General features: G+C 41.0%; 3 protein-coding genes across 4 annotated transcripts in view; 2 read left to right on the forward strand and 1 right to left on the reverse strand.

Moving 5' to 3' along the window:
* Nucleotides 1-1,409: 1,409 nt before the first annotated feature.
* Nucleotides 1,410-8,126, forward strand: LOC115566991 (C-type lectin domain family 4 member G-like). 2 transcript variants are annotated; one of them, XM_030393102.1, is made up of 7 exons: nt 1,410-1,623; nt 2,746-2,811; nt 3,351-3,452; nt 5,237-5,431; nt 5,586-5,740; nt 5,945-6,063; nt 7,219-8,126. In XM_030393102.1, exons 1-7 carry the CDS (start codon nt 1,563-1,565, stop codon nt 7,358-7,360), a joined length of 840 nt encoding a protein of 279 aa, XP_030248962.1. In that variant the 5' UTR covers nt 1,410-1,562; the 3' UTR covers nt 7,361-8,126. The 2 variants fall into 2 exon arrangements, with proteins under 2 accessions (XP_030248962.1, XP_030248963.1); XM_030393103.1 differs by having other exon boundaries at nt 1,412-1,623; nt 2,693-2,811.
* Nucleotides 8,127-8,769: 643 nt separating this feature from the next.
* On the reverse strand, nt 8,770-13,785 carry gpatch4 (G patch domain containing 4). The gene is made up of 8 exons (XM_030393101.1): nt 13,648-13,785; nt 12,613-12,691; nt 12,459-12,532; nt 12,235-12,327; nt 11,539-11,655; nt 11,224-11,354; nt 10,557-10,610; nt 8,770-10,410 (listed from the first exon to the last, which is right to left on the reverse strand). Exons 2-8 carry the CDS (start codon nt 12,689-12,691, stop codon nt 9,615-9,617), a joined length of 1,344 nt encoding a protein of 447 aa, XP_030248961.1. The 5' UTR covers nt 13,648-13,785; the 3' UTR covers nt 8,770-9,614.
* A 2,052-nt stretch (nt 13,786-15,837) lies between these two features.
* Nucleotides 15,838-27,064, forward strand: part of pear1 (platelet endothelial aggregation receptor 1) — a 58,215-nt gene continuing 46,988 nt past the window's right edge. Inside the window, exon 1 of the mRNA XM_030393094.1 lies at nt 15,838-16,074. The gene's annotated coding sequence lies outside the window, so the exon portion shown is untranslated. The remainder of the gene's footprint in view (nt 16,075-27,064) is intronic.

Here is a 27,064-nt window from a genome sequence, read left to right on the forward strand (position 1 = left end):
TTGTTATTAATTCTTCCATTCACGTTGTCCTTTAGCAGTGCGAGGACAGTAAAAGTCCATGACTCTGTCAGCATTATGCTCGTGTGCCACAGCAGTATTTCTATGATTACGACGATCACACTGATTCCATCACGTAAACAATTATACATCACATTTTTTCACACATGACATAAAATTTCAAACAAAAATGTTTTTCTTGTGAAAAAAGTTTTCACTCTGTTTCACTCAAGAAAAAACTCCCCTGGAAGAACAAGGATGCTCTTTATGCAATTCAGCCTCCTGTGTTCAAAATGAGTATTACCAACATTTAGAAAAATGAGCCTCACTTTTCCTCTTTTTCATTTGATTACTCACAAACAGAAAAAAAAATGAAGAAATTCTCATGAAAAGTTTTCTTTCTCCTCTTGGTTCCACACATGGAATTTGTGGGAAAACAATGTATTTTTTCTTGTGAAAAAAATAAAAAATAAAATAAAAAATAAAATATTATTCTCTGTTTCAGCCATGAAAAAATTATTGGGGGAAAAAAATTCACCTTGTTTTGTGAAACAAATAAAAAATTCTCTGGAAAAAAATTTACTCTGTTTCACACATGAAAATTAATCACATTTCCCTCAATATAATGTAATCCCGTATAACTGCGTAACCAAAAAATTGACATTGTAAGTATAATTCATATTGGATTGCATCAGATTCTACAAATGTACCTGATAAAATGTGTAAAATACCAACATTTTAGAAGAATTAAACAATTTTAAAGTCTTATAATATTCTATATTTTTCTTAGTGTCAAGAAATCCCATGAAAAGACAAAAACATTTGTCAGTGTTGTTGGTCAAGCCAAAGCCTGATATATCTTCACATCTGCGTGTCACATCGCTGTAGGCATGAAAGTTCTCTTATTACAGGAAACATCGTTTATTTCAAGGCAATCCCACAGATACATCAGATCACCACATGTGTATTCATCCGCCACTGAAAATAGTCCCAGAAATGTGTTATGTGAGTTCACAGTGACCTTGACCTCTGACCTTCAGCCTTCAGACAACCTGAGTCCACGACTGTCGACCTGCACAGAGACATAAAAACAAATGCACACACACAGATTGATGTGACGACGGTGACAACACATCAGTGTCGTCAAAACAACGATGGCTCTTCACCTGACGTGTGCAGTGTGTGTGACAACTAGACTGTTCGTCAATCATTCCAAATGGGAGACAAGCCACGTCCACAAACATGACTTGTTAACAGGTCGAGGTCTGTATTAGATGATGCAGCCATGTGACAACTTCTTCTGGCGCAACAGTTTGCACGTTTGTTCATTACAGAAGTATCCGCACTTCCGAGAACAGAAGAATCTTGGGTAATCAGTTGACACCTCAACCACACTGGACCTTCAGTGCAACAGTTCGAGGTTGGCTCTAAAAGGTGGTGGAGGGAAGAGGAACCAATTTATTTGTTCTCCAGAAGGAAGAGTTGTAACTTTTAGTCCACACACAGCTCACAATCATCTGCAGCTGAAGCACTGGAGCGAGTACAGCAAAGTGTGACTTTTGAGGATGGAGGAAGAAATCAACTACGCTACAGTGGTTTTTAAAAACGGTCACCTCCCCCCAAAAGGTGAGTAAATCCTGCTTTTTGAGCATTAAGAATTAAAACCCAGCTTCCAATTAAACCGTCATCTTTCAAACATAAAAACTTTGTTAACTTTTGATGCCAGTAACATGTTTCAAACAAGTTGGGACAAAAGACTGGCGAAGTTGTGAAAAGCAAAAATTAAAATAGAAAAAGCATGAAATATTCTACAGGTAAACGGGTTAATCATCAACAGGCGATAATGTCATGATTAGGTATGTAACAATCATTCTAAAGGGTCTCTGTGGAAGAATTCTTGCAGTTAAAAAATATATATATTCACAAAAAAATGCTGTTTTTACTCATCCACTGAATTTCGTTCCCCCTGACATCAGTTTAACGCCTCTTTCTCCATGTCACAGTCTCTGAAATCACAGTATTCCTCCATGGTTTTGGTGCACTGTGATAACAAAAGGAACATTTTTTGAATAAGTGACACTAACACCAAAACTGTCATCTGTAAAAAGGCAGTTGTGCCTTAATCCTGTTGTGGAGTTTACAGAATCACTGACTGGTGTCTCAACAGAGAGTACAGTCACAAAAAACTCCTCACTTAAGACAGCGGGAGACAAAAACATGGTGTTGTTTTTTTTTTTTTTTTTTTTTTTTTTTACAAAATCACAAGATCGAACTTGCTGCAATAATTTGGTAATAAACAAACATTTGAAAATGGAAACACAACATTTAAGGCACTGAACTTAACTGCTTTACAAGCCTGACTGTCATTTACACTTTCAGAATAAGCAGGTAACAGTGACACTGATGAGGTAAAATATGAAATATACTGTTTTTCTAGTGTTTTAAACTGAGTATATATGTAAAGCTTTAGCGAATTATCAATAAATGTATTTTTTTTATAGCATCCAAACTTTTTGGGAATCAGGGTAGAACATTAAACCACAGTTGACAGACATTCATCAAAACAGCGGAGAAAATGTTTTTTTTTTCGATCGTTGTGGTATTTTATCCCTCTGAACTTCCCATTCAGTAACATCGTTAACGTTCACTGACCTATCTGTTGTGGTTCGTGCCATGTCCCCTTCCGTTTTTTCAGGAAGAGAACACTCACTCAATTGTCTCTCATGATTTCCCCGTATTGTCACCCAGAGAACAAAGAGGAGCCGACCATTTACGATGACGTAAAGCCTAAAGTTCCTGCTGCTACTGAACCAGGTGAGTTATAAAACCTGTTCAGTGTCTTGTGTTCATTTCATCAAATAAGCTGGATAAACCATGCAGAAAATAAGATACAGATTCACACTTAATTATAGTGATTTGTCATTACTTTAGAAACTAGTTAGAAAAACAGCTTCATAAAGGAGAAAATAAAAAACTAATGAAGTAAAATCTGCTCCTCATGTCTTTTAAAGAACCTTCTGACAACATCTTACTTTAATGTCAGCTGGTTTACACATCATTTTAGAAGATTTACTCCTTAACCTCTAAAAACCATCAATCATTTTCATTAATATGTCCCGTGTGGTTATAGAAACACTATGTCAGAATGTGTTTTGGTCATCAGGAATAAATCACAGTCGCTCAGTGGTTGATTTCAGTCATCTCATCCCGAAGGAAGAGAGAAAAAACCCTCACATGCAGTGTGCCACAGTGACAACCCATTCCACATGCAGCCACGATAATAACGCTGATGATGAATGACTTGATTATAACTGCGATCACGATTTGAATTTGAGCGTTCTCATTACGAGCAGATGGCGAGGCAGCTGCTTCACGCTCAGTCTTTCGTGTGCTGGCCGTGTTCTCGGTGACACTCTGCGTCCTGCTGCTGGCGAGCGTCGGCGTCATCGTCTACGGTGAGTTTCATTTCAGTGCACACCGGGTGCAAAACAATTGCAGCAAGCTTACAGACCGGCAGAGTCAGCCTCCTACCAACAGAAGAAAATAAATACATATTCAATGTGAGTTCAGTTTATCTTCAGTACGGAGGAAACTGAAACAGTCTGAACAACCATTTCTGACTGAATTTATGAACATGCGTATTTATAATTCCGCTCAACAATCATCTGGCAGATGTTTATGTTCTAAGCATTACCCCATGTGTGTGAAGTTAACTTTGTAAAACACCATTTGATTTGATTTGATTTGATTTAAAACACCTTGGAGTTGGATGGATAAGGAAATGAAAGAGGAACTAGAAGCTCAGCGTCCGTAAACTCCTCTACCTGTCTGTGCACACTCGCTAGTTTCAGACCACACATGCAAAATGCGACTTGAGAAGAGTTTACATCGACTGCGGTGAAATTTAGACAGACTTTTCAACTCAGTGTCATCAGAGGAGCGTCTCTGTCGGTCTGTGTGCAGGCACGAGGGACAGAGAGATCTCTCTTCTGGACTGAAAGTGGTGAAAACACAGCAAAGACAGCAGCGACCTGTAGAAATATTGAAACAAAAAATAAATTCCACCACTGTTTTGACCCCTTTCACACTAGAAACACACTAGAACTGCCACTTGTCTTCAGTGGGAGAGGGTACAATCAGCTTTCGTTCCCGAGTCAAATGACTGAGCAGCTGTCACAGGTTGTTATTGGCTCCAGCTCCAATCGGCAGTGACATAAGCATCACACCCAGGACACCCAAATTTGACTAATGACTTTACAGAGACATTGAAGTGTCTGGATGCTGGCACATGAAAATGGCCTTTAACATTACTCAGTGTTTATCCAGACATTCTTCAGTCGGTGTTGAGTTTGACAGAGACTGTTAAGTTAAAGATTTTTTTAAAAAGGCACCGTAAGCAGTGGTGTGCACGGGGGGGCTGCCCCCCCTCGTGGCCCAATTGTTGAAAAACATGCGCTAAAGTGCCCTCTTGGGAGCTAAAACACGCGCTAAATGGCCCTCTTGCTTGGCAAAACACAATAAACTGCCCCCTTGGCTGGTTAAAACATGATAAAAAATTTTTTTAAAAAGCGTGCTAAACTGCCCTCTTCAGTCGTGTATTTTCGCCCCTGCCCTTCAGAAAATCTGTGCACTCCACTGACCGCAAGATCGTCACATACCTGCTGCTTTCCTCTTCTTCCTCATTATTTTATGGCCTATTTGTGGCGCAACAGGAAAAAAGCAAAAAACTGAAATCCATACACATCTGCTGGCCAATTGGAGAGGAGTCAATGGCCGACTGTTAGTGTGTTTTCTGGCATTTAAAAAATCTACACACCAATTTTGGTGTAAAAATGAATTGAGCGATGCTAACATTAGCAACACATGATTAGTTTTTTTATAAAACAAGATTTAACTCAGACAATTCAGTGCAAAGTGTGTCAATATGCAATTTAAATGTGTACATAAATGAAATAATAATAAAAGGTTTAATTGACTAGTATTTCTTCTGCCATTAACTCGACTAGTCAACTAATCGTACACGTCGCTAGCTTGATCGTGACAGGACGTGAACAAACATTCATACTCAAACTCATGGATGCTTTTTAAAATCACCCCAACATCCAAAAATACAGAAATTAGTGTCGCTGTAGTTAGGAAACCGGTCAGATGCAGAATAATAGAAAGTAACGCTTCTCAAATAATGACACTAAATGAATCCACTGACTGATGTGCTGTCTCTTTCTCATTCTTACGGTAGTCAGCGTAGTGATGAACCAACAGACAGCGACCCTCAGCAACCTCACGGCAGAAAACCAGCAGCTGATGACGGAGAGGAGTGTCTTGGAGAGAGAGACAGAGGAGCTGAGCAGAACCGCAGGCAATCTCAACTGGACCCTGGGAGTCATTATGAAATATGACAAGTTTCCGGTGAGCGAATTCTGCCCAGAAAAAAGTGAGTGCTCCTTTCTGCAGTATGTCTCGCTCTCAACCCAGAAATGATTCTCCTGCATGGATGATGTTTTTGTGTCTCTACATTTAACACTCAAAATAAAAGATTCTAATCCTTCAATCGTTCAATTTCTCTGATTTTTTTCCCACGGATGCAGAGTGCCAGCCGTGTCGGACAGACTGGATTCTGTTCGAGGGAAAGTGCTATCTGTTTTCCAGCGAAGATCTTCAGTGGCTGACGTGGAATCAGAGCCGGAAGTATTGTCAAGGCAGAGCTGCAGATCTAGTCGTTATTGACAGTCTCCATGAACACGTGAGCTCCAATGTCATACAGTTATAACTACAGTCATAAATATTTTTAATTGTGCATCATTTCCGTGGAAACTCATAGTAACCAGAAATACAGTTTATATGCATCGCAAACTTTAGTTTGTGAAGTGCAGTGGACAAAAGTTTCTGGTACTTTAACATTTGGCATTTCAAGTGTGTATGTTTTTGACAATCTGCCCACTTACAGGAATTCATCAGTAATCACACCAAGTACTACTACGACTGGGCACATGGATACTGGTTGGGGTTATATGAAACTGTTGACAAATACTGGCGCTGGATCGATGGACATAATGACACTCTCGGGTAAGACGGCCTTTTCTTTTTAAATCAACATTCTAACGTCTTCATGAACACTCGGCAGGTCGCACCTGACAACAAACACAAGATGAACCTTTAAGCTCTGTGGTAGAAACTTCGAATATATGCAAAGGTTTTCAAAAACACGACGAGTGGTGCCCTTAAGCAAGGCAGCAAACTCGATTTTACTTGAATTTACACGGATCTATGAGGAGTAGGGCTGGGTATCACCAGGTACCTCGCGATACGATACTATCACGATATTTTGCTCACGATAACGATAATATCACGAAACGGCGATTCTGCGATAATCGATATATTGCAAGAAATTTCATCCACGATACATCACGATATCTGTGTCACTGAAGAAATTCTGAATTTATTGACTGCACTGCATCCATTTCACAGGAATGACAAAACATTGTCAATCAATTTCACATGAATGACAGCCAAGTAAACAAAGAGTATATTGCACAGTGTCTCTTCTTAACACACACACTGAGTACAACTATCATTAAATATCTATATGTGTGGGTTTCAGAGCTACTTAAACCATTTTTTAAATTTTATTTGGTTGTAAACCTATGTTTGAATAAAGATAAAGCTGTCCCCCGAAGAGGGGTGGTGGTGGTGGGCCAAAAAAAAATAAAAAAATTTTTTTTTTACATTTTTTTTTTTTTTTTTTTACATTTTTAAATATCGATATTTGGCACCAGTGTATCGTTAACGTACCTCAAGACGAAATATCGCGATATATCGTAGTATCGATATTTTGGCACACCCCTATTTGTATGAGGAAGAGAAAATGTGGTCAGAGAACTGTGTAACTAAAGGTTTGGAGTATGATTTTAAATTCTGGAGACCAAAATAAAATGCATACTGGAATATAACTGTCCAGATTACAATGAAAGTGTCCAGAGCGGACTGTCAATATGGCAAAGACGAAGAGTTAGATGACTGAATCAACACTCAGTCTGTTCAGTAAATATGATGCTACAGAGTGTCTTCTCGTTGGTTTGATGGCCCATTCTTCCCAATCCTCAGTAGTCCAAAAAAACATGTCCAATTTGCCTTTCACACCTCATTTCTTCTGTCATTATTAGTCGGATTAGTGGTAGTAGAAGTGTTATTAACTGAACGTGTTCTGTTCTGCAATTGAAGCTATTGGATCGCAAGAGAGAAACTTCGCGGCGATGGTCGATACGTACTGTTGCTTCCCGGGAGGCGTCTGACGGCCAGCTGGAACAAAGTGGGTTTCATGTATAACAAATTCATCTGTGAGAGCGACACTCTGACAAGGTGATCAGTCATCACTCGTTGGTGTCAAAGCATTCTTGATCCTCATGTTGTGTGTCAAACGAAACGACATTTCCAAAACTGTACCACCAATTTTAGAGAAAAAAAAAGGAAATTGAATGAAACTAATATATTTATTGTCCTGACATAGCCTGAGGGTTGTAATGGTAATATGTTAAGTGTCCGTTATTCTGTATTATTGTTTAAAAATCTCTATGATTATGTATTTTATGAGGTACTTTATGTCGTCTTCTACCTTTTTGGACAGACGTCTATTTTGACTGACGGTAGAGACGACAGCAGCCAACGCCTGATACTGAGTTCTAATATTTACAATAAGTTTAGTTAGCACTGATTCAATGGAAAATTTCAACCATCCATCAGTCACATATCAATGTTATTCATCACTGGATGAGTAAATGAACACACAATGACTGTTCAGTGTCTTCTTTGATGCAACAACTTCACCAATTCCCGCTCCTGTGGACGAGTTACTCCATCTCTTGCACTGAAGTGAAAAGTTTCTGGTGTTACATAATAATCAAAAGTGTTGTGCAAAAAAAACAGAAAAGAAAAAAATAAGTTCTTGTTTGAAAGAAGCCAAGTAAACAAAACATTTTGTAATTTTTTAGACTGGTAGGGTGATTGGTGTCTCAATATTTTCTTATCCGTTCGTTTTCTTTTCCGCTTTTTCCGTGAGGGTCGCGGGACGTTGCCGCTTTTTATCCCCCTGAGGGGTTGCGGGGCTTACTGGGGCCAAATCCAGTTCTACTCATGGGCAAAGGCCAATATTTTTTTTTTTGGGGGGGGGGGGGATATTTTCTTATCCACTTGTTTTATTTCAATCATATTTTTATTATCTTTTTTATTATCATATCTTTTTTGTGCTACATTGCGCTATATAAATAAAATCATTATTTTCTGAATAAATGAGCATGTAATGGATGTATGTATTCTGTGACAGTTATATGAAGGTCATTAACATTAACAAACCTGTTGTGAGTTATTGAGAGAGAATGATGACTAACATTACGTCTTTCCGGTCACAAACTTTGTGATTTCTCCCTTTCCAGGTGTGGAAAAATACAGAAATAACTTCAACACAGAACATTTTATGGGGTAAAGAGTCGGATTATGAGCTGATGAAACGGCAGCTTCACACTGTTGCATTAAGATGATTTTGGATAGTATTTTAAGTGGCTTGCTGTTCATCACTGACAGAGACTCAGTGTACAACCGAGGTTTAACAGTGTGACCTTTTTAAAAGATTATTTATTCAAGGAAGTGTCAAACCAGTTCAGAAACATATAATCATAGATTTTTATTAATGCCATGTTTAGCATTTATTATATCCCCTCTAATAAAGACAATAACAAATCTAAAATCTGAGCATTTCAAGGAATCCCACAAGCGCAGTTTGATACGTCACATCATTTATTTTTTTTGCATTTATATTTCGGAATTGTAATAATCAGCAGTTTCATCTTTCTTATGCGGATTGCATTCAATACAGTAACGACAGATGTCAAACAACTCCAAGAATTATTTATGATGCAATTCTTGATGTTTCATTCCAATTTCCCACTGAAATGCATATTCCACACCAGGTCTTCAATTAAGGCACCTTAATTGGCACAAGCTGTAATTATTTAAAACCCAACAATTGTCAACACTGACTCAGTTTAGAAAAGTTTTGCTTGGTTTGCATTGTCTGGATGAGCAGAGCGTCAACTCATCAGATCGATCATTTAAAAAGAATCCAACTAAAAGATTTACTGATTGATTCAGTTGGACATATTTCATGTTGAAAACAATCACAAATCTTAAAAGTCGGTATCACCAGCAAATAACTAACCTGCCCTGGTTCCCTCAGTCACTTGAAGATCTGCTGCAGGTCATAATAACTTTTACAGCTCAGATAACGACCTATTTGAGAAAGTGCTTGACACCCATGACCAAAGTAGTCACTTTCTGTTGTTGTATAGTTACTGACAAATATAAATTATTTTTATTTTTCCACTTTGAGGACCATTTGTTTAGCTAGCACACGAGGGAGGCACAACTACAGAGGTCATTGTTTGGTTGCTTGTCTGAATTACTCAAAGATATTCACTGATCAACGGAAATCCTGTCAAATGTGAGAGCACAGCCTCTATAGAGTTCATGTTTGGGACATGACTCACCAGAGATGATTCAAAGTAAGGCTCACTTCCCCATCAGCCAAGAAAAAAACACAGTCCAGAAGATTTTGAAATCAAATACTACTCTTTGGACTTCTTTTTCTTCTTCTTTGGAGGAAGTGCCTCCTCGTTAATATCCTCATCTACGGAAGGTTTGTCCTTTTTACACTTTTTCCTTTTCCGTTTTCCTGTTGTGTCTGCCTCCAACAGATCTGCACTTTTCTTCTCGGATATTATAACACAGTCCTGGACCGGCTCTGATTGGCTGGATTCTGTACTGTTACTCTCCTCTGCTTCAACAGGTTCACTGTCATGTTTGGAAGATTTCTTTTTCTTCTTCTTCTTCACTTTAGTCTCAGCGTGCAGCTCAGCAGTCTCCTCTGGACTCGCAGCTACAGGTGAATGCGCTCTCTCTTCTTCATTGAGCTCTGCATTTTTTTTCTTCTTTTTATTTTTCTTCTTTGCTTTATGGGAATCGTCTGCTTCACCGTTTTCTACACAGATCACATCCCCACCAGTGGAAACTGCATCAGCCATTTCCTCAGTGTCCTCATTGGTTTTCTTCTTTTTCTTCTTCTTCTTCTTGGGTTTAACATCTGTTTCAGGACTTTCAGACACTTCGTCACCATTAAGCTCAATGATGCTCCCCGTGGGTCTCTTCTTCTTCTTCACCTTCTTTCTCTGACCGTCCTCATCCGCCTCCTCCCGACTCTCGGCTCTCTGCTCAGCTGACTGGGAGGTCGGTGGAGTCGGCTCTACACAAACTGGTGAAGCACTTGCTGGTTGGCTCTTCTTGCCGTACTTGGCCATGAACTCAGCCTCCTGCTGCTCTAGCCTGGCTAACTTGGCGTTCATGGTTAAGCCGTGCCTTGCTCCTCTAAAGAAAAACAACAGAAATGTATCAGAAACTGGGTTCTTTTATCCATCGTTTACTTATTCTGAAATATAATGATGTACATTACTTTAATCTTTGTTATTAACAGTAAAAGCTGTGGTTTTGAATATGTTTATGAATGAACTTACTTGTGAGCTGTGCGTCCTCCACAAGCCTTCATTAGATCAGCATCAGACAGCTTGCTGAGTATCAATGAAAAATAGTGTAACACTGTTAAAAACAGCTACAAAATACATTTATACTTTTGCACATCAAATTACATCATTAATAACAGAAGATTGTAATTGAGAAACTAATTGTTGATACTTGACAGTATCAAACATCCAGAATGAAATGGAAGAACAACAAAGTGTTCTGTAGTTGCAGCTTTTATTGGATTTTGCCATCAACCGTGGTTTACAATGTCTGGTTTTGAGACGGTAAAGCCTCAGCAAGAGCAACTGTTTCTGTTCTCACGCTCGAAAAGGGGCAACACAGTCCATTATTTTCTAGGTGAACAGAGATGGAAATTAAACAAAGAATTACCAGCACAATTGTCAGACTGCGGGTGAAATGAAAGCAAACCTTAGTATTCCCTGTTTACCAAATGTTTTACTTTTAAATGAGTGAAATGAACAGCAAAGAAATGTTGTGCAGGCAAAAAACAATAACATCCACAGTGTTTTCTCAGACTCTCATTGCAGCATCAGAATCTATAATTGTTAATCTCTTATTGTAGCCATGGCAACATTGCAGCTGATTGAGAAGAAATAACTACATATCTAAAACAAAGACTGCATCAGATGAAGTTCTTACTTGAAGGTGCTCGAGAGGTCTAGTTTCTGGTCCTCCTCCTCGTCTGAGCTGCTGCTGCTGCTGCTGCTGCTGTTGTCTGAGTTGGAAGCCTTTGGCTCTGGCTGTTCCTGACCAGAGAGCAGCGTGGCTGACTGAGAGAGAAGGATGGAAATAAAAACAAACAGTTCAGACTGAAAACCAACAAAGAACTGATCCCATCGAGTATTCTCCATGTAGCCAAAGCCTGACACAATGCTTTTCTTTCGCCATACATCTTTACTATCAAATATTGATAGATATTTACCCAATAAATAAGAAATAAAATAAACAAATCACCTTGACAAAACACCCATAGAGTCTGGCTTTAGCCAGCGCAGCTTTCCGTGGCTTTTTATTGGAGATCATCCCATCCTCTTCATCTTCCTCCACCGTCTTCTTCAACTGAATACCGTTCTGGATCAAACAGAAAACAAAAGAAAAATATAGTTACCCTCTCGCAAAGACAAAGCCAGCTGATCATGCATTAACAAGAGAGGAGGAATGACAAACATAATCCCCTGAAGTGTCACAAAAATGTTTTTAATGATTGTTAAGTTACTTCAACGGTTCCTTTAATTCAGAGTTTAAGGATGTAAATTTAGCTTTCATACATGCTGCAAATGTGTGAATATTTTTTGCAGACATCAAGCTGCTCCAAAAAATATTCACACATCTCACCAACCATGTAGATAAATACAGCTACAATCACAGGAGGAGGAGGTGGATTGGTTTTCTCAGGCAAGATTTTGCAGGTAACCTTTGCAAATGTTTGGCTGATTAAATGAGCTCAAAATCACATTCTGAAATAAATTAAACAGTTCCAACCAAATGAATAAAAATAAAACAAAAACAAAACATAAAAACAGACACAACTCACTTGAATAAGCTTTTTTAACATAGCAAGACTGCATCACTCACTGGCTTTAGGGTCAGTCTCCAAAGTGGTCATGTTTTATCAGTACAGGTGAGTGTCATTTATGCCTCCGAACTCACCTGATCAGATTCCACCTGCAGACTAGAAGAGGCCTTATTGAAGACATGATCCCACCAGTGGAAGGTGAACTGCTCTCCTTCCTTATGGCCGACCTGATACAGAAGACAAACGTGAGTCTACAAAGAACCACTTTCAGAAGATGATGAAGTTCAGATTAAACCAGTGACAGATGTGTACAAGTAATCCGTTTAAAATGAGAGAAATTAAACCAAATGCCACTCACTCCTCCTTTGTCGCATTTCACTTTGACCTTGATAGCTTCTGATATGCCATTTTCAGCCCGCCCCAGTCCTTTACCTGTGGACAGAGTGGGCTGAGTGAGAAACCAGCTCCTGTTTATGACACATTGATTCACAACACTGATCAGAGCATCTTACCGTGTTCCCAGCCGTGACGCAGGAGTTGCTGCTCTGCAAACTTCAAGCCACGACTTTTCTCTTGTACAACTTCAGCCATCTGTGTAAAAGGACAGTGTGAAGAGTATTAGCCTCTCATTAATCTGAGACCTTCACTGTGGCTTTTTGAGTCTGTTTATAACAGGCTGAAAGTCACTAAAAATACTGGTCTATTAGCTGCTACATAGAACATTACTCTAATAGACATATCTAATTGTCAGTTCATTTTTGCAGTCATTTATCAAACAAAATGGCTGAAAATTATCTGGTTGAAGCTGCTTGAATGTGCAGATTTGCTGAGGTTTGTCTAAATAACTTTGAGATTTAGACTTTTGTTCAGAACACACACACACACACACACACACACACACACACTGGAGCTCTGAGAAATTAAGAAAAATGGCACTTTATCTCTCAAACATCTAGCCATGAGTTGTTCCTAGGGTGATTGCCATGACAAGCCAAGCCACCAATTATTGATCATTTGATCCATAAAATGTCAAAATGTCAAAATGAAAAAAGCCCTTTTACAACTAAATTACTACAAGACAAGTTTACCATAACATCCCATGAGGCTCACATTACATTTCAGCCCTAAACCTCCTCAGCTACTCCTGTGTTTTGACTTTTAAGTGTACTGTTATGATCCAGGTGTGAGGCTACTTTGCTTTACTGTCTTAGCAGAACCAGCTAAACAAATAGTAACCATAAGTCTGTATGAACACAGTTGAGATGTAAACAAACATGTAAGTCAAAGGTTATCTACAGACTTACACTTACACTCACATGCTAACTGCACTCTTATCCGACAAATTAGCATTTCTCGTGGAAAAGCCACATTTAGACGTTCTCAGGTCTTTATTCTCTGATGTTGACAGGAGTGTGTTGATGCTAACAGCTAACTTAAAAGCCAAAAGTCAAAAACCTGCTAGCAGCAATTAGCCCATGTTAGCAGCCTTTCGTCGGCTAAAACATAATACACAACTATAACACAGTAGAAATCAGAACCCAACCTACCTCTCGACGTGTCGTTTCTTTAAAAATGCATCACTAAAACCGCCTGACGAGGCATTAAAATGCAGCACCAGTCGTTTGTTAGCCATGCGGCTTTAGCAGAAGGCTGACATGACACCGGAAACACGTCACGGTGGGTGCCGCCTGCCTTTTCTTCTTCTCGCTGAATATTTGCAGCAGCAGCCAATCAGAGGCCTGGTGGCCGAAACTGCTCTCGACAGGACAAAAGGAGAAAAATAAAAGTAATCTGTGATTTAAATCTCGTGTTTGAATCCCGTTTGAAGCCTTTATAAACTTCTATATATGATATATGTGATAATAAACTGTAATAATACACGTCTGTAGCTTTGTTAAATATCTTAAAAGAAGCAACAAGTGTAAAAATTACCTGTTACAACTAGTATATGTGAAAAAGTAACTGCAACAAAAGTACTTAAAGTTTCAAAAGTAAACTTCATGCAACAGAATGGTATGTCACTTTATTGTACTGTATCTTTTATTTATTTTTTGAAATACTGATACCATTACATGACCACTGATGTTGTAGCAGGTTGAGGTGGAGCTAACTAATGTACTCTATACAAGCATTACTATCTGTAATTTAACCCTCAACAACAGACTAAATCATTTTTAGAAACTTGTATATTTTCGAACCATAACTGAATTAATAGTTGCACCATTCCATCAAATGTATCCTCCATATTCACCCTGATACGTCAAGTTTCTTTGAAAACATTTGCATCTCCACTGGAATAAGAATATAATTGTGCATGTTTGGAAAATAAGGGCTGCACAGGACGAGTTGTCGATGACTGTCCCAGTTGTGGGTCAGGGGATGTTGCCAGTAGATGGCAGTATTTCATATCAGAAAGATAAAACAGAGAATATTCCAGTGATACTCTCACAGCATCTCAGGTGCCATCAACAGCAGGAGTTCATAAAATACATTTAACGAGCTAAATGATCAAATTAACCTTAATAAGGGGAGTTTTACTGGTTTAGACCTGCATGCAGAAGCTGAACTGATCTGATGGATGTCTTAGTCAACAAATGTCTTGCAGGATTTATGATTTCCTTCATGAGCCAGTTCAGTACTTAAAATATTATCATACCAAACTCCCAAATAATGACAGAAAAACACCCTAAAGCAATACTCTCCCAACATGTCTGAGCATCCATTAAAGCCTGTATCTTTGAAGTGTGACTTCTTCTTCTCAAAACTAATTTGCTCATTTACTTGTTGTGACATGAATCTGCTTGTCCTGATAATTAGTTGTCATATTTCAGCCATAAATATGAGACTAATAGCGACAGACTTCTGGTTGCAAATGCTAACAGGATGTTTCCAGGAAGATTTGAATGTTTGAAATGACCGAGAGTTACACCCTGGATATGTTTCCAGCCCCCTCTCTGTGTCCTGGGCTGTTTCTGGTCAGTCCCTCTGTGGCCTGCAGGAAACCATTTTTATTTCCCGCTGCTGTCGGTTTCCGTGCATTGAGGATGTTTGCTCCACCAGGCCTCCATCCACGAGCTGTTTATCTGTGTCAGCACTCAGCAGGGGGGGAAAACACCCGTCCTAAACAGGCCGGTTATCATGGCTGGCCTACTGTTCGGGAGGAAGCCCTCCAACTGCTGACTGACAGTTATCTCAGAGGAGGTTATTACACAGCTGTCAATACACTTGACAGCTGTGTACTTATAAGTTTGTGCACGGCAACAGTTTGGAATAAAAGGACCTTTTTCTGAAACAGTTTTCCGAATTATATAGCCTATATATATGAACAACACTGCACAAAGCCCTATCTATCTATCTATCTATCTATCTATCTATCTATCTATCTAGAGATAGAGATAGTCATATTTTTCCACCTGCAATAGTCAGACTAAAGTTGTTTTCCAGGTATCATCCCATTGGACCATTAATCCCCCCTTAAATCCTAAACACACACACACGAACACACACACGCACACACACACACGAACACACACACACACGCACACACATCAAGGCACATCAAGGTCTGGAGGCCTGCTGAAGACAAAAACAACTCTGACTCTCCTCCTTGACCTCTCTCCTCTCTGCCACATCCCTCTTTTTCTCTCCCTCTCCTCCTCATCCCCTCCTCCTCCTCTTTTTCTTCCTCCTCCTCTTCCTCCTCCTCCTCCTCCTCCTCCTCAGTCCCCTCTCTGTCACAGTCTCTCTGGCTCCTCTTCAGGACCCTCCCCCTCTGGACTGGACCGCTTCTCTCTCCCTCTTTACTCTCTTCTCAATGTTTACACCGCCTGAAGATTTCTCTAAGTGTGTGAGGAGCTCTTGAATCAAACGCCTTTCTGTTTTTTTTTTCCTTCATCTGCTTTCTTCCCCGTTTCTCCGTCTTGGAAAAGTCTAACTGCATCATCAGAGCGACCCGGGAGTCCTCAGCCGGCAAGGTGAGTGAAAAACGCCGTCAATGAAAACAGATAAGAGAAGAAAACGGGATTGTCACGCAGTTTTTATGGTTTATTTGAGAGCAGCGGACAGTTATGATGATGCATGTTACTGTGAAACTCTCGGAGTGTCGCGCACTGTGCGGAGGATGTGTTGTAATGTTCAGCAGCGCAGCTCCCAAAATGGTAAAAAGATGCAACTCAGAGCAAAACTGCGACAAATTCCTTCTTTTAGTGACCCAAAGTGCGTCTGTGCTGCTCCACTGTGAGGCTGGAGTTAGTTAATGAGTGTGGTTCTCACTTGATTTGGATTTAATTCGCTAAAATGCGTAAAATCTGGCACATTTCTAACATCCATAAAAGGCTCTAAACGCACTCCAACGTTCTTTCACATCGGCTTAGTTATTTTTAAAAGATGCTCATTTGCACGTGTTGAATAGATGTGACCAGCTGTGGAAAGTAACTAAATACATTTACTCAAATACTGTTCCGAAGTGCGCGTTTGACGTACTTTGTTTTGAGGTACTATATCCATGTTATTGTATTTCCATTGCAGTATGTTATTTATTACATTTACTAGACTGCTTTAGTTACTAGTTACTTGTAATGTTGCGTTTTTACACAATGCATACTTTAACACGCTTTTGTAAAACAACAAGGTACATTAAAAAAAACGTGTTTAACGCAGTTCATAATAAAAGCCCCAAGAAACTGTCTTTTTCTCTTTAAACTTCTCTCATGGTTTCATTTTAAATAATTTCCAGATGATCTGATCTTCACCTTCACACATTGATTACATTCTGCTGCTAATGTTAGTACTATTACTTGTAATGGAGTATTTTTACATTGCTGTATTGCAGTGAAGTACATTTACTCTAGTACTGCACCTGAATTGGAATTTTGAGGTACTTTTACATGACTTGAGTATTTGCTTCATACTTCCACCGCACTGCATTTTGGAGGCCTATATTGTACTTTTTACACAACTACATTTATTTGTTTACTTTAGTAACTAGTTACTTTGCACATCGTTTTCTGCATCAGAGCTGAAGTAGCACACTTTAAAGGGGCACTGTGTAGTTTTGGAGAAGAATTTTAAACTCACAATTAAAGTCTTTACAACATTATTATTATTAAAAATGATACAAATCAGAATTTTTTTTTTTCCATGGCTGAATAAATGAGGAACAAGGTCCCAGAACACTGTTTGAAGCCAGAAAGGTGGCATGGTCTGCCACATATAAACAAAGTGAAACAGTATGAAACTCTGTTGTCCTTTAAGGTCAGTTTGTTTATTCAGTCGTGAAAACATAATGAGTTTTTTTATTTAGTTTGTTTAAGCATCTATCTTTCTCTCCTGATTAAATTGTCTTTCCCAAAACTGCTTAATGCTCCTTTAAAATGTATTTTATATCATCGGAAAGCATTTATTGAAAGGATCATCAGAGTATCAGATCTGATGATCGGTCAGATAAATGTCCTCAGTTATCTTCATCCACAGTGTGTGAAGGTGTGTTGATCACATTTCATTACCCTTTCTGGCAGATTTCTGAAGGTGTTTTGTTGCTTTATTGCTCAAATATCAACTTTGTCAACTACATCTCATCTTAAATACACATAAAACAAAACCTATATTCTTTAACCATTTAATAACAACAAAATCTGCACTGTCTGAGACAATTCTGACCAGGAAAGGTCAACAAGTTGAGTTAGTATCTACTTTTAAACAGCTGGAGTTTCTGATCAGTGACCACTTGACTTTTATGTCTCATGCAGCGCATCACAGAGAAGCTGAAACTTTTGCTCGGACTTTACTCTAGAAAACAGTCTTGCTTTTCTTTCTGTGTCGAACAGAAATCGGAGGAGTCTGTCTTTCTGCCTGTTATTGATTATGGAGATGTGTTATATATGAGGTTCTGAGGTTCTTTAGGTTCTTTAGGTTCTCTAACTCATCGCTGTGTGTTAGACTGTTTGTGTTGAGTGCACGCCACCTCTGGTATGTTTTTGTTTACAGAGCCAGTCTGCAGATTAACTTATCTTATCTTTCAAACTTGAAATATGGAAATCACATTCTTCATTCTCCTGACGTTTCTCCTGAAGTCCAAACTGAATTGGGAAATGACGCTCTTGGGGTTTTCGGCACCTGCTGCATGGAACAACTCTGACAATCAAACCACCTGACTGTTCATTAACAAGTGCACACAAAGACATATCACCGGGCACTTTTTCAATCAAATTCAAACCCGGAAAGCTCATTTAGGTTATCCTGATGTCGAGATACACAGACATATGCAGCGTTAGAACATTTCAGAGGAACAAACCACTTGTTCGAGTGAGCTCGCTTGATGCACTTGCTGTGTTTTTCCTTCCTGACGGAGCTTTTTTGGCATCTCTCTCTGCTCCCGCTTTGAAATCTTCTCCACTTACTATCAGGAGAGTGTGACTCAGAGACGCTGCGCTCCTCCGGCATGTCTCCTCTTTCGACTCACTTCAGAGGAAGTCGATGGGAGGAGGTCTGCTGTTTCCTCAGTACTCACCACCTCCTCCTCCTCCTCCTCCTCCTCCTCCTCCTCCTCCTCCTCCTCCTCCTCCTCCTCCTCCTCCTCTGCTTGTGTTGTGATTTTCATTAAGCCAATCGGACTCCTTCCAAGTTCTGGATGCATCTCTTGATCTTGTGTTCTGGTCGCAGAGGAGCTGTGACTCAGGCCAGTGAAACGTGGCGGCGAGGTGGCTGCAGTCCATACAACTGTGTGACATCCTGTGTGTGATGGCGTGACTCAACCTTCATGTCCTGTCAGTGAAGTTAATCAGGTGGAGCAGAGTAGGGGTTTTATTTTTTTATTCTCTCGCTGCAGATGTGAGAGGCTCCAGCCGGTTGTTCATGCCATCATGCTTGTTTTCGTGTATTTATGAGGACTAGACCTGCAATGACTCGTCCATCCAAAGAAAATTGATTACCTACACAGAAGAGGTTGAGATGTTTTCACTCACGTCTGTCTGTTTGTGGGTTGGTTGGTTTGTCAGCAGGATTACACGCAAACTACTGAACAGATTTCCGCAAAACTTGGATGGAGGATGAGTCTCAGCCCAGATTAGACCCCGTAAGCGTTTGGCGCAGATCTGGATCTCACTTGTCTTTCACATCGCCAGATTTCTCAGGGATTAATGGATGAATCTTGATGACAAAAACAGCCGTATCTAGGTGGCTGGTTCGGTAAGAGGACTATGAATCTATTGACTGCAGACGATTCCAGTCGTTTTTCAGACAAAAATGACAAAACATTCACTGGTTCCAGAGGACGTTTTGCTTTTCTTTGTGATTTAAGATAGTTAACAAAGATTCTTTGGGGTTTTGACTGTTATTTGGACAAAAAGAAGCAATTTTTATGCATTACTTTGGGCTCTTTAATTGAATTTGTTTAACTGAATAATCATAAAAATAATCAGCAGATTAATCAACAAATCAATTGTTATATCCGTATCCCCAATGACGACTGAGTTAACAAAATATGCTTTCATAAACTGTTTGTGTCCCCTCTTTTATTGATCATTTTCTTGACCCGGGGGGAGTTTTTAGGAACAGACACATTACATTTAAAGTATCAGTTCCCCCCTAAAATGAAAATTCAGTCATTATCTACTCAACTCCCTGCAGATGGAAAGCCGGGGGAAGTTCTGTAGTCTACAAAACATTTCTGGAACCTTACAACCAAACACTGTTGCAGCATTCTCCTAAACAACGGAAGAAGACAGGCACTTATTTTAAACCTAAAGCGAAAAAAACAAACATAAACTGGCACATCCAGCATAATTTGAGTGTCTGGAAGCCCCCCTTCATTTGAAAAGATGTTATTTACATCTTGTTTAAGCAAAAATCTTTACTGTAGCTGCTCAGCTAAAAGAGTTAGCGTGCACACAGCTTGAACTGGTTGTACGAGCTCAACAGTGAGTCGAGGGGGTAATTAACGTCCTTTCAAATCAATTTGGGATCCCAGGACTTCTGGAGACTTGGATTATGCTCGACGAGCTTTATGGAGCCAATTTATTATTTTTATGTTGTTGTTTTTTACATTTCAAAACATCTACTTCAGTTGTTAAGGAGAACTCACTTACTTTTTCCATCAGCATGAGGCTGAGGAGATAATGACTGAATTTTTGGACGAACTTTTTCTTTAAGACAAACGACTGCATCAACAGGATGCTTCATAAACACTTGTTGACAAACTGGCTGACAGTTTAACAGTCTCCATCGTCTCAGCCGAGAGCCGTGAGATGATTAACTGCTGTACATCGAGGCGCACTGCTCTGGACTCGTTCCTCCTCCTCGGTGGAGCTGTAAAATAACCCTGTAAATTCAGCATTTTACACTTATGCGCTTATTGTCTGTGACTTGTAAATTATGGCGTTTTGATTAAGGAGATCCTGGCATCATATAAGGCTTTAAAATAAAACATCTGTGAGGAAAAGAAAGATATGATTAACTATCAGAGTAACTCTCAGCCACCTGGTTTGGACTCGTGACCTCACATCTGCTCTGGCAACCAAAAATCGCCAGGAAGTCTCTCTTGACTGCAGACTGAACTTTCCTTTGTCCTTCTCCAAGTGTTCCTGCGAGGACTGTGCCAGTTTTATACGTGCCATTATTTACATTTATTGGTTTCATGAGTTTCATTCTACTGTGAAAAGTAGCACAACTGCGGCTCCCTGAAACCATCTTTGTTTTTCTGCACTGTCCTCATATGAGATCCTCATTAGTGGAGAATAGCATCTCCCCCCTCTTGAAAATGTGTCTGCCCTCCTCCAGACTGTTTCGGCTATCAGTGGTGTAATGGTGACCCATTTTTTATTTTTTTTTCGTCTGGTCGAGCAACTTGTCTCTCGTCTGACAGCTGGAGATCTGGCTGACTTACCATGTGTTTGTCCAGGAGAGGGCTCCGTCTCGGGCGAGCTACTGGATATGTTTTGGTTGGAGATGACACTGACCAGAGACACAAAGAGACGAGGCAGAAGTAAGGAAAATGGAACTGGGGTAAGAGGCATTAGTGTTAATTTGATCCCCCGGTGCCTGGATGTTTTAAAATTTATAGTGACAGCACGCAGCGTACCCCGAGTGTCTGCATGTTGTCTTTTGAAGGCCACAGTTTTGTCTTGACAAGATGGCCACACACCACTTGTGTTATTTAAGTGAGATCACAGGCTGAGGTCTTTGTTTGGGCTGTCCGTCGAAGCATGAACTGAAGTTTGGCTCTCCAGGTGGAAAATATCCCAATGCACCTGAGGATCTCATTAAGTACCACCAAATATGAAAATATCATGGTCCCCAGAGGATTAACACTTCTGATTAAAACATGGGTGTAATTGTTGTTGTAGATGTTTGGAATATTCAGTTTATTAGTATAATGATTTGTTTGTGCTGTCTGTCAGCACGCGTAGCTAATGTTGTGATGTTAGCTGGCAAGATTGAACCTACTAGTAATGCTGCTGTTCTCTTGAGTAGGAACAGGAGCCTCAGATGAGTTATCCTCAAACCCCACATCCACTTCGTAGCAAGTCCTGTTCGCCAAAGCCGCTCAACATTAGATCATCTACGTGTCAGTCCGGGTCCGAACCTCTTTGACGTTTTGACGTTTAGCCTTGTAACGTATATAGGTTGCCTTCAAACCTCTCCAGCGGTTCTTGATTCGGTCAGTGGTTCGGTGGAATCCTGCTTCCTTCATCTTTTCAAACACTCGTTTGAACTACTTGTTGTTTTGAGCCTTTCAACAATCAATCTTCTCCTCTTCTCCAACAAAAAAGTTGTATCAGCCTGCCATGTGTTTTTTTTTTTTGCCTGTATTGCCACGTAGGGCGGGCAAGTGCGAGAAATGTATTCCAACCAGGGAGAAACGATTGGAATTGGACGTGTTTACATGGTTTATATTTTCTTGTTGATCGGATTTTCAAAAGCTCACTAATTCCCTCTCGATCTGATTGAAAATGAGTCCACTCAGGCTGGATTGGATCAGTTTCTTCCGATTGAGGTGTTAACATGAGGAATATTTGTTCTGATTATTAGTGGAATACCAGCTACTGTGAGGCATTTTGTTGTTGATTGTTGTTACTACGATTATGTGGTTGGAATCTCGTGGCAAGAGGGAAAATTGGCTTTTATTGATGTGTTAGATGTTGCGTAATATCACCAGAACTTCTGTTTATCCGCCCCACACTTTTTATACATCAGCGACGGAGCTTTCCTCGTGAAAGTTTAGTAGATATAAAAAATGACCCCAGTCCACTCCCCGAGCTTCTATTTGCGATGCTAAAACAGTCTCAGTGAAAAAGACAAAGCTCACAGGGAATTCAAAAGAAGGTGACATGGGTTGAATATTCCTACCACAGGCTTATATAAGCCTTTCAACTCCATGTGCTCTGCAGCCGCGCAAGTAATTTGGAGCAGATTCGGCTGCAGCCCTCCAGTTTGGGGGTTTTGGGTCGCTCCGCTCTGCTCTGACTGTGGAACATGTACCGTTTCATTGGGCCCTGGCTCAAATAACCAATCATAAAAAACAGGGGTCGGGGGGTTTGGGGCTGGAACAGAAGGAGGAGCCAGCAGCGGCTTGATGAAGTGACCACAGACTACTTGTACTGTGGTGAGGGTCTTTTCCTGGAGTTGCTTGTGTTGGTGGTTGGTGGGTGGTGTTTTGGGTGGTGGGTGGAGCAGCAGTGGAGACATTGTTCATTAAGATTTCAGGGGTTTTCATTGGTGTCTCTCTGTGGTGTCTATGCAGAATGACTGGAACCAAGTGAAACCTGAGATGTGGAATTAGAGGGAAATACGGCACCAATGTCGAGGCCCAGAGAGCCTCTCTTGTTTTGTTTCCAATCTGTGTGATGAAAATTGGGCTATATTTATGTTTGTTTGTTTGTAATACTTGCCCAAGCGAAATCCGTCATGTGGATTGAGCGCAAAACGTTTGTTTTGACACTTCTGAGATGAAATATCATGACTTTACCGTACAAGATGTGTCTTGCATGTGAAAAAACAAATGGCCTTTGTGTCATGCTTGGCACCGCGCGGACATGAGCTGCTAGAACTCTTGATGTTTTTCTTGAGCCCAGACCCAGATCCACTCCACCAGCTGTGTTCGGCTGTGACTCTCGGAGTTGTCCATCTTGCGTTTTATGAGAGGACTTATTTTTCCCTTTTTTTTTTGCGTTCGATTTTCCAGGCCACTTCTGAAAGACAAACCTCGGCTCAGGAGAGGCAGGATGACAGATGAACACTTTTTGTCAGCGTCCCCATTACTCAAAACAACACGAGCTGTGTTTGGGAAAAAAAAAGGCTTCTTAGTAAAACTGGTTGCTGAAGCCAAAATTCAGCTTTTGGGAAAAGAAAATGGGAGCTGTAGAGCCAGTTTAGGTCTCATGGCATCGCTGAAGTACTTTTCCTCTTGCGCGCCCGACTTTATTCCCAGCTCACGACTGTTTACATGTCAGAGGAACAGAGTGTTGAGATGCAGACCTAGATGTACATGCAAGATGTTTCCTATCGGCTTCCTATTGTTTGTCCCAGTTTTGGTTCCCCTGCTGCTCTGCAGAGATGAGTGAAGACCGAGGAGAGGACTGAGGGACGCTGAGGGGACAAGGACTCGACTACTGGAAACTTGTTTCTTCTTCTGCCCTTCAGAAAGAAACTCAGAAAGTCAGCTGCTGAACTTAGTAGCCAAAGACAGATGATAATGAACTAGGGAGTTGCAGTCAATTAAAAAGCAATGAGGAAAGCATGTTTTCTTCAAAGACATCATCAATAAAGTGCTGACAGGACACTTGATGTGTTAACAAAGTAGCTTACTCGCTCATTAATCGGTAAGAAGTTGAAACTAATTAGCAGCAGAATAAGATTCGCTACGATTAAAAAAAAAAAACGTTTCCCTCCGTGACTCACAGAAGACCCGCTGTGCTTCCTGCTGCTTCTGTTTACCTCTGGGCATCCAGAAAAAGAAAAGTGTTAACAGTTTCCTCCTCCACTCGGTTTCCTTGTGTTGGAACATCATACCCAAACAAGTTGACAGGCGCCTGGACACATTTCTCTCCCGCCTACCATCGACAGTGTTTGCCCTCCCACAGTGTTGCCCAGGATGTCCTGCGTGGTGACTTGTATCTGGCTCTCGTCTCCTCTTTGCTCTCCCCCCATCTTCCTGTTGTGCTGGGGCAGATATGCAGGTGTCATACCCAAAAAAAAAAGCCCCTGGAGACTTACGTGTTGTGCGATGCAGACAGCCATGCCAGGGTTTTCAATTAACTTGAGCAAAATTCTGCAGGGCCTACTTTCATCTCTCTTTAGCCACGAGGCAGTCCAACAAAGTGAATTAATGGCACCACCTGTGGAGTTCGAAGCTGTTGCAGTTTAGTGACACTGCTGGGAAAAAGCACGGAGAAACGGACTAAGTGAAGGAACATCTCCGAGGGTTCACCTTCGGGGTAGCACACGTGGCCGAAGTTTTTTGAGCGAAGAAAATACGGCTTTAACTTCCAGATGCTCGCAGAATGAGGCCCATCTGGAGAGAGGGAGGGAGGGAGGGAGGGGGACGGAGCTTTTGGGTCTATGCGTAAAGTGAAAAAAAAGAGCTCTAAAAATGATCACTTTAATAAGTTGCAGGTTTCCACCTCGTCCTCCAGAAAGGCAGCACACCGTGTGCCAGAGGTAGGCCTGTAAATCAATGGGGTTTAACTTTTAGGAATTTACTGGCCCAGGCTGGACTTCCTGGAAATAGAGATAGAGAAGGAAAGCCAATCGAGATAATAACTGATAATGATTCTGGTGAACTCTACCTGGCTCGCTGCTGCTGCTGCTGCTGCTGCTGCTGCTGCTTGTGTGAACGTATTGCTGAGCGTCTCCTGCTCGTCTCGGTGCCTCGCTCACAGCCCGACTCTTGACCACATGGCATTAATTGCGATGCACATCTGTCTCCCAGTGTGCAGCTCACTACTCTCCTCGCATAATGGCTGTACCACCCTGCAGGCAGCAACAGTTGAGTCTTTGCTAGATCACCCAGGTGTTTTTTTTTTCTCCTTGTGGAGGAAATGGCGCTGTAGGGTTAATCCTGGCAAACAAATGGCAGAAAAACATCAACAACAACGACCGAAAAAAGACGGCCACGCCGGCTCGACTGGGTCCGGGCTCGCCGTGTCGTAGCAGCTGCAAAGAGAGAGAGAAAAGCTGCCATCCAGTCACATTGGAAGTGTTGTCTTAATTGAAACCAGATGCGGCGTGGTTAACGTCTGTTACTGTAAATTGCTCTCCCTTTCATACAGCCATGACTTAAGGACTCGTATTAAAGCTGTTGCATGGGAACTTTGTCCGCAGTATGAAATATGTTGTTCTCAAACCCCTCCTGTCGCAGCAGAGGATGATGCTTCCTGTGATATTATTCAGACGCCGCAGACATTCAGAGGGATCAGTGCAATTTTGTTAGCCCGCCATAGACCCCCCAGGAAGCCCGTATTTCACCCAACACGCATCAACAAAACACCGAGCTTCTACAGATGTTTCTATGCAGTAGTTTTTCTGTTCGACTCAGAAAAGAAAAACCCGATTAAGAGCGGCATAAATTATTTAAAACGAGTGTATTTTGGGGTCGTGCAGACTCCGTAAGCTCCTTCAGCTTCTGTGCTCGTGCTCCGCTTTGCCAAAGCAGATGGGGTTTGATTTCACACCTCTCCAGAAGGGTTTGGACAGCAGCTCCCCTACCATGAGGGTCAAGACCACAAGAGTAAGCAATCTGCACGGTCTTTAGCCAAAACAAAGGTTGTAATGGAAAGAGGGGAAAAGCCTGTGTGTGTGTGTGTGTGTGTGTGTGTGTGTGTGTGTTGAGGTACATGGAACAGGCCAGGTCTCTGTGTGCACATCTGTGTTTATGTCCATGTACGATGCAGAGCTTTTGTGATGACTTGGCAGGTTCGGCCGCCTGCAGTGGTTCAGCGTTTCCTCTTTGGTGGCGGCGAGTGTGATCGGCTGTTTCCCCTCGTAAGACACTACGAGGCAAACAAGCGATCAGAGAAGTGAGCGGCAGCGACGGACCGGCCTGCGAGGGACAGGCTGTAAAGTTCGGCAAAGCGGAGGAAAAAAGCCTCAGACTGTTTTCGCATATGTCACCGCACTTTAAGTGCATCCAGATGTGCACAAAGCATACGTGACACCCCACAGTCATCAGTCTTCGCACCAGGGAGTGAATATATACAGTATATAGCCATTGTGCGACTGGAGATGCAGCGAAATAACGCCTGATACTCGCCTTTGTGGACGGCTGTTGGCATATCAGTAAACAAGATGACTTTCACTTGTATCAGCGGCCGGCGTTTATTTGTGTGACATCAACTGTGACTTGGCACACCCATGAGCTGCTGGCTTGTGACCTCCGTGCCATCTGTTAGTAAAGCTGTGTAAGTGCTAAAAAAAAACCTTGATCTGGAAGTTGTATTGCAGCTGAAGAGGCTTCTTTTGAGTCAGTCCCTTTTTCCTTGTGAAAGAAGGCTGTAGTAAAGGTGTTTTTCCTTGGATGTATGATCACATCTTTCGCTCTTTCAAAGATGCCATCATAAAGGGCTGAATGGCCTCGCCACAGATCAGCTGTTTTTTTTAAATGAAGATATTTTATATATTTCCTTGGCTCTAAGGGCGATCAAAGGTCTTGTCTTTCTTTTTTAACAATATAAATTCGTCTTGACTCGACCTTTTCTGACTCCAGAGAACAATGAAAGAAGTTACAGTTTCTGCCTGAACAATTCCCAGTGGCAAAATTAATGATTTTCTAGGTTTTTACAGGATGAACATGTTGATTTAGGTGCATATCAGCTCTATAAAACCTCCTTGTATAAAGAGGTTCTGCAGGTTTTCTGCAGATGGGATGTCTCTTCTTTGCATTAGAAGATTAATGAAATATTGATGCAGTTACTCCACATGCTGTTGCAATCTGCCAGCAAACTGTCAAGACAAATAAAGTCTGAGAGAAAG

This window comes from Sparus aurata, chromosome 17, assembly GCF_900880675.1.
Source record: "Sparus aurata chromosome 17, fSpaAur1.1, whole genome shotgun sequence".
Lineage (NCBI taxonomy): Eukaryota > Metazoa > Chordata > Actinopteri > Spariformes > Sparidae > Sparus > Sparus aurata.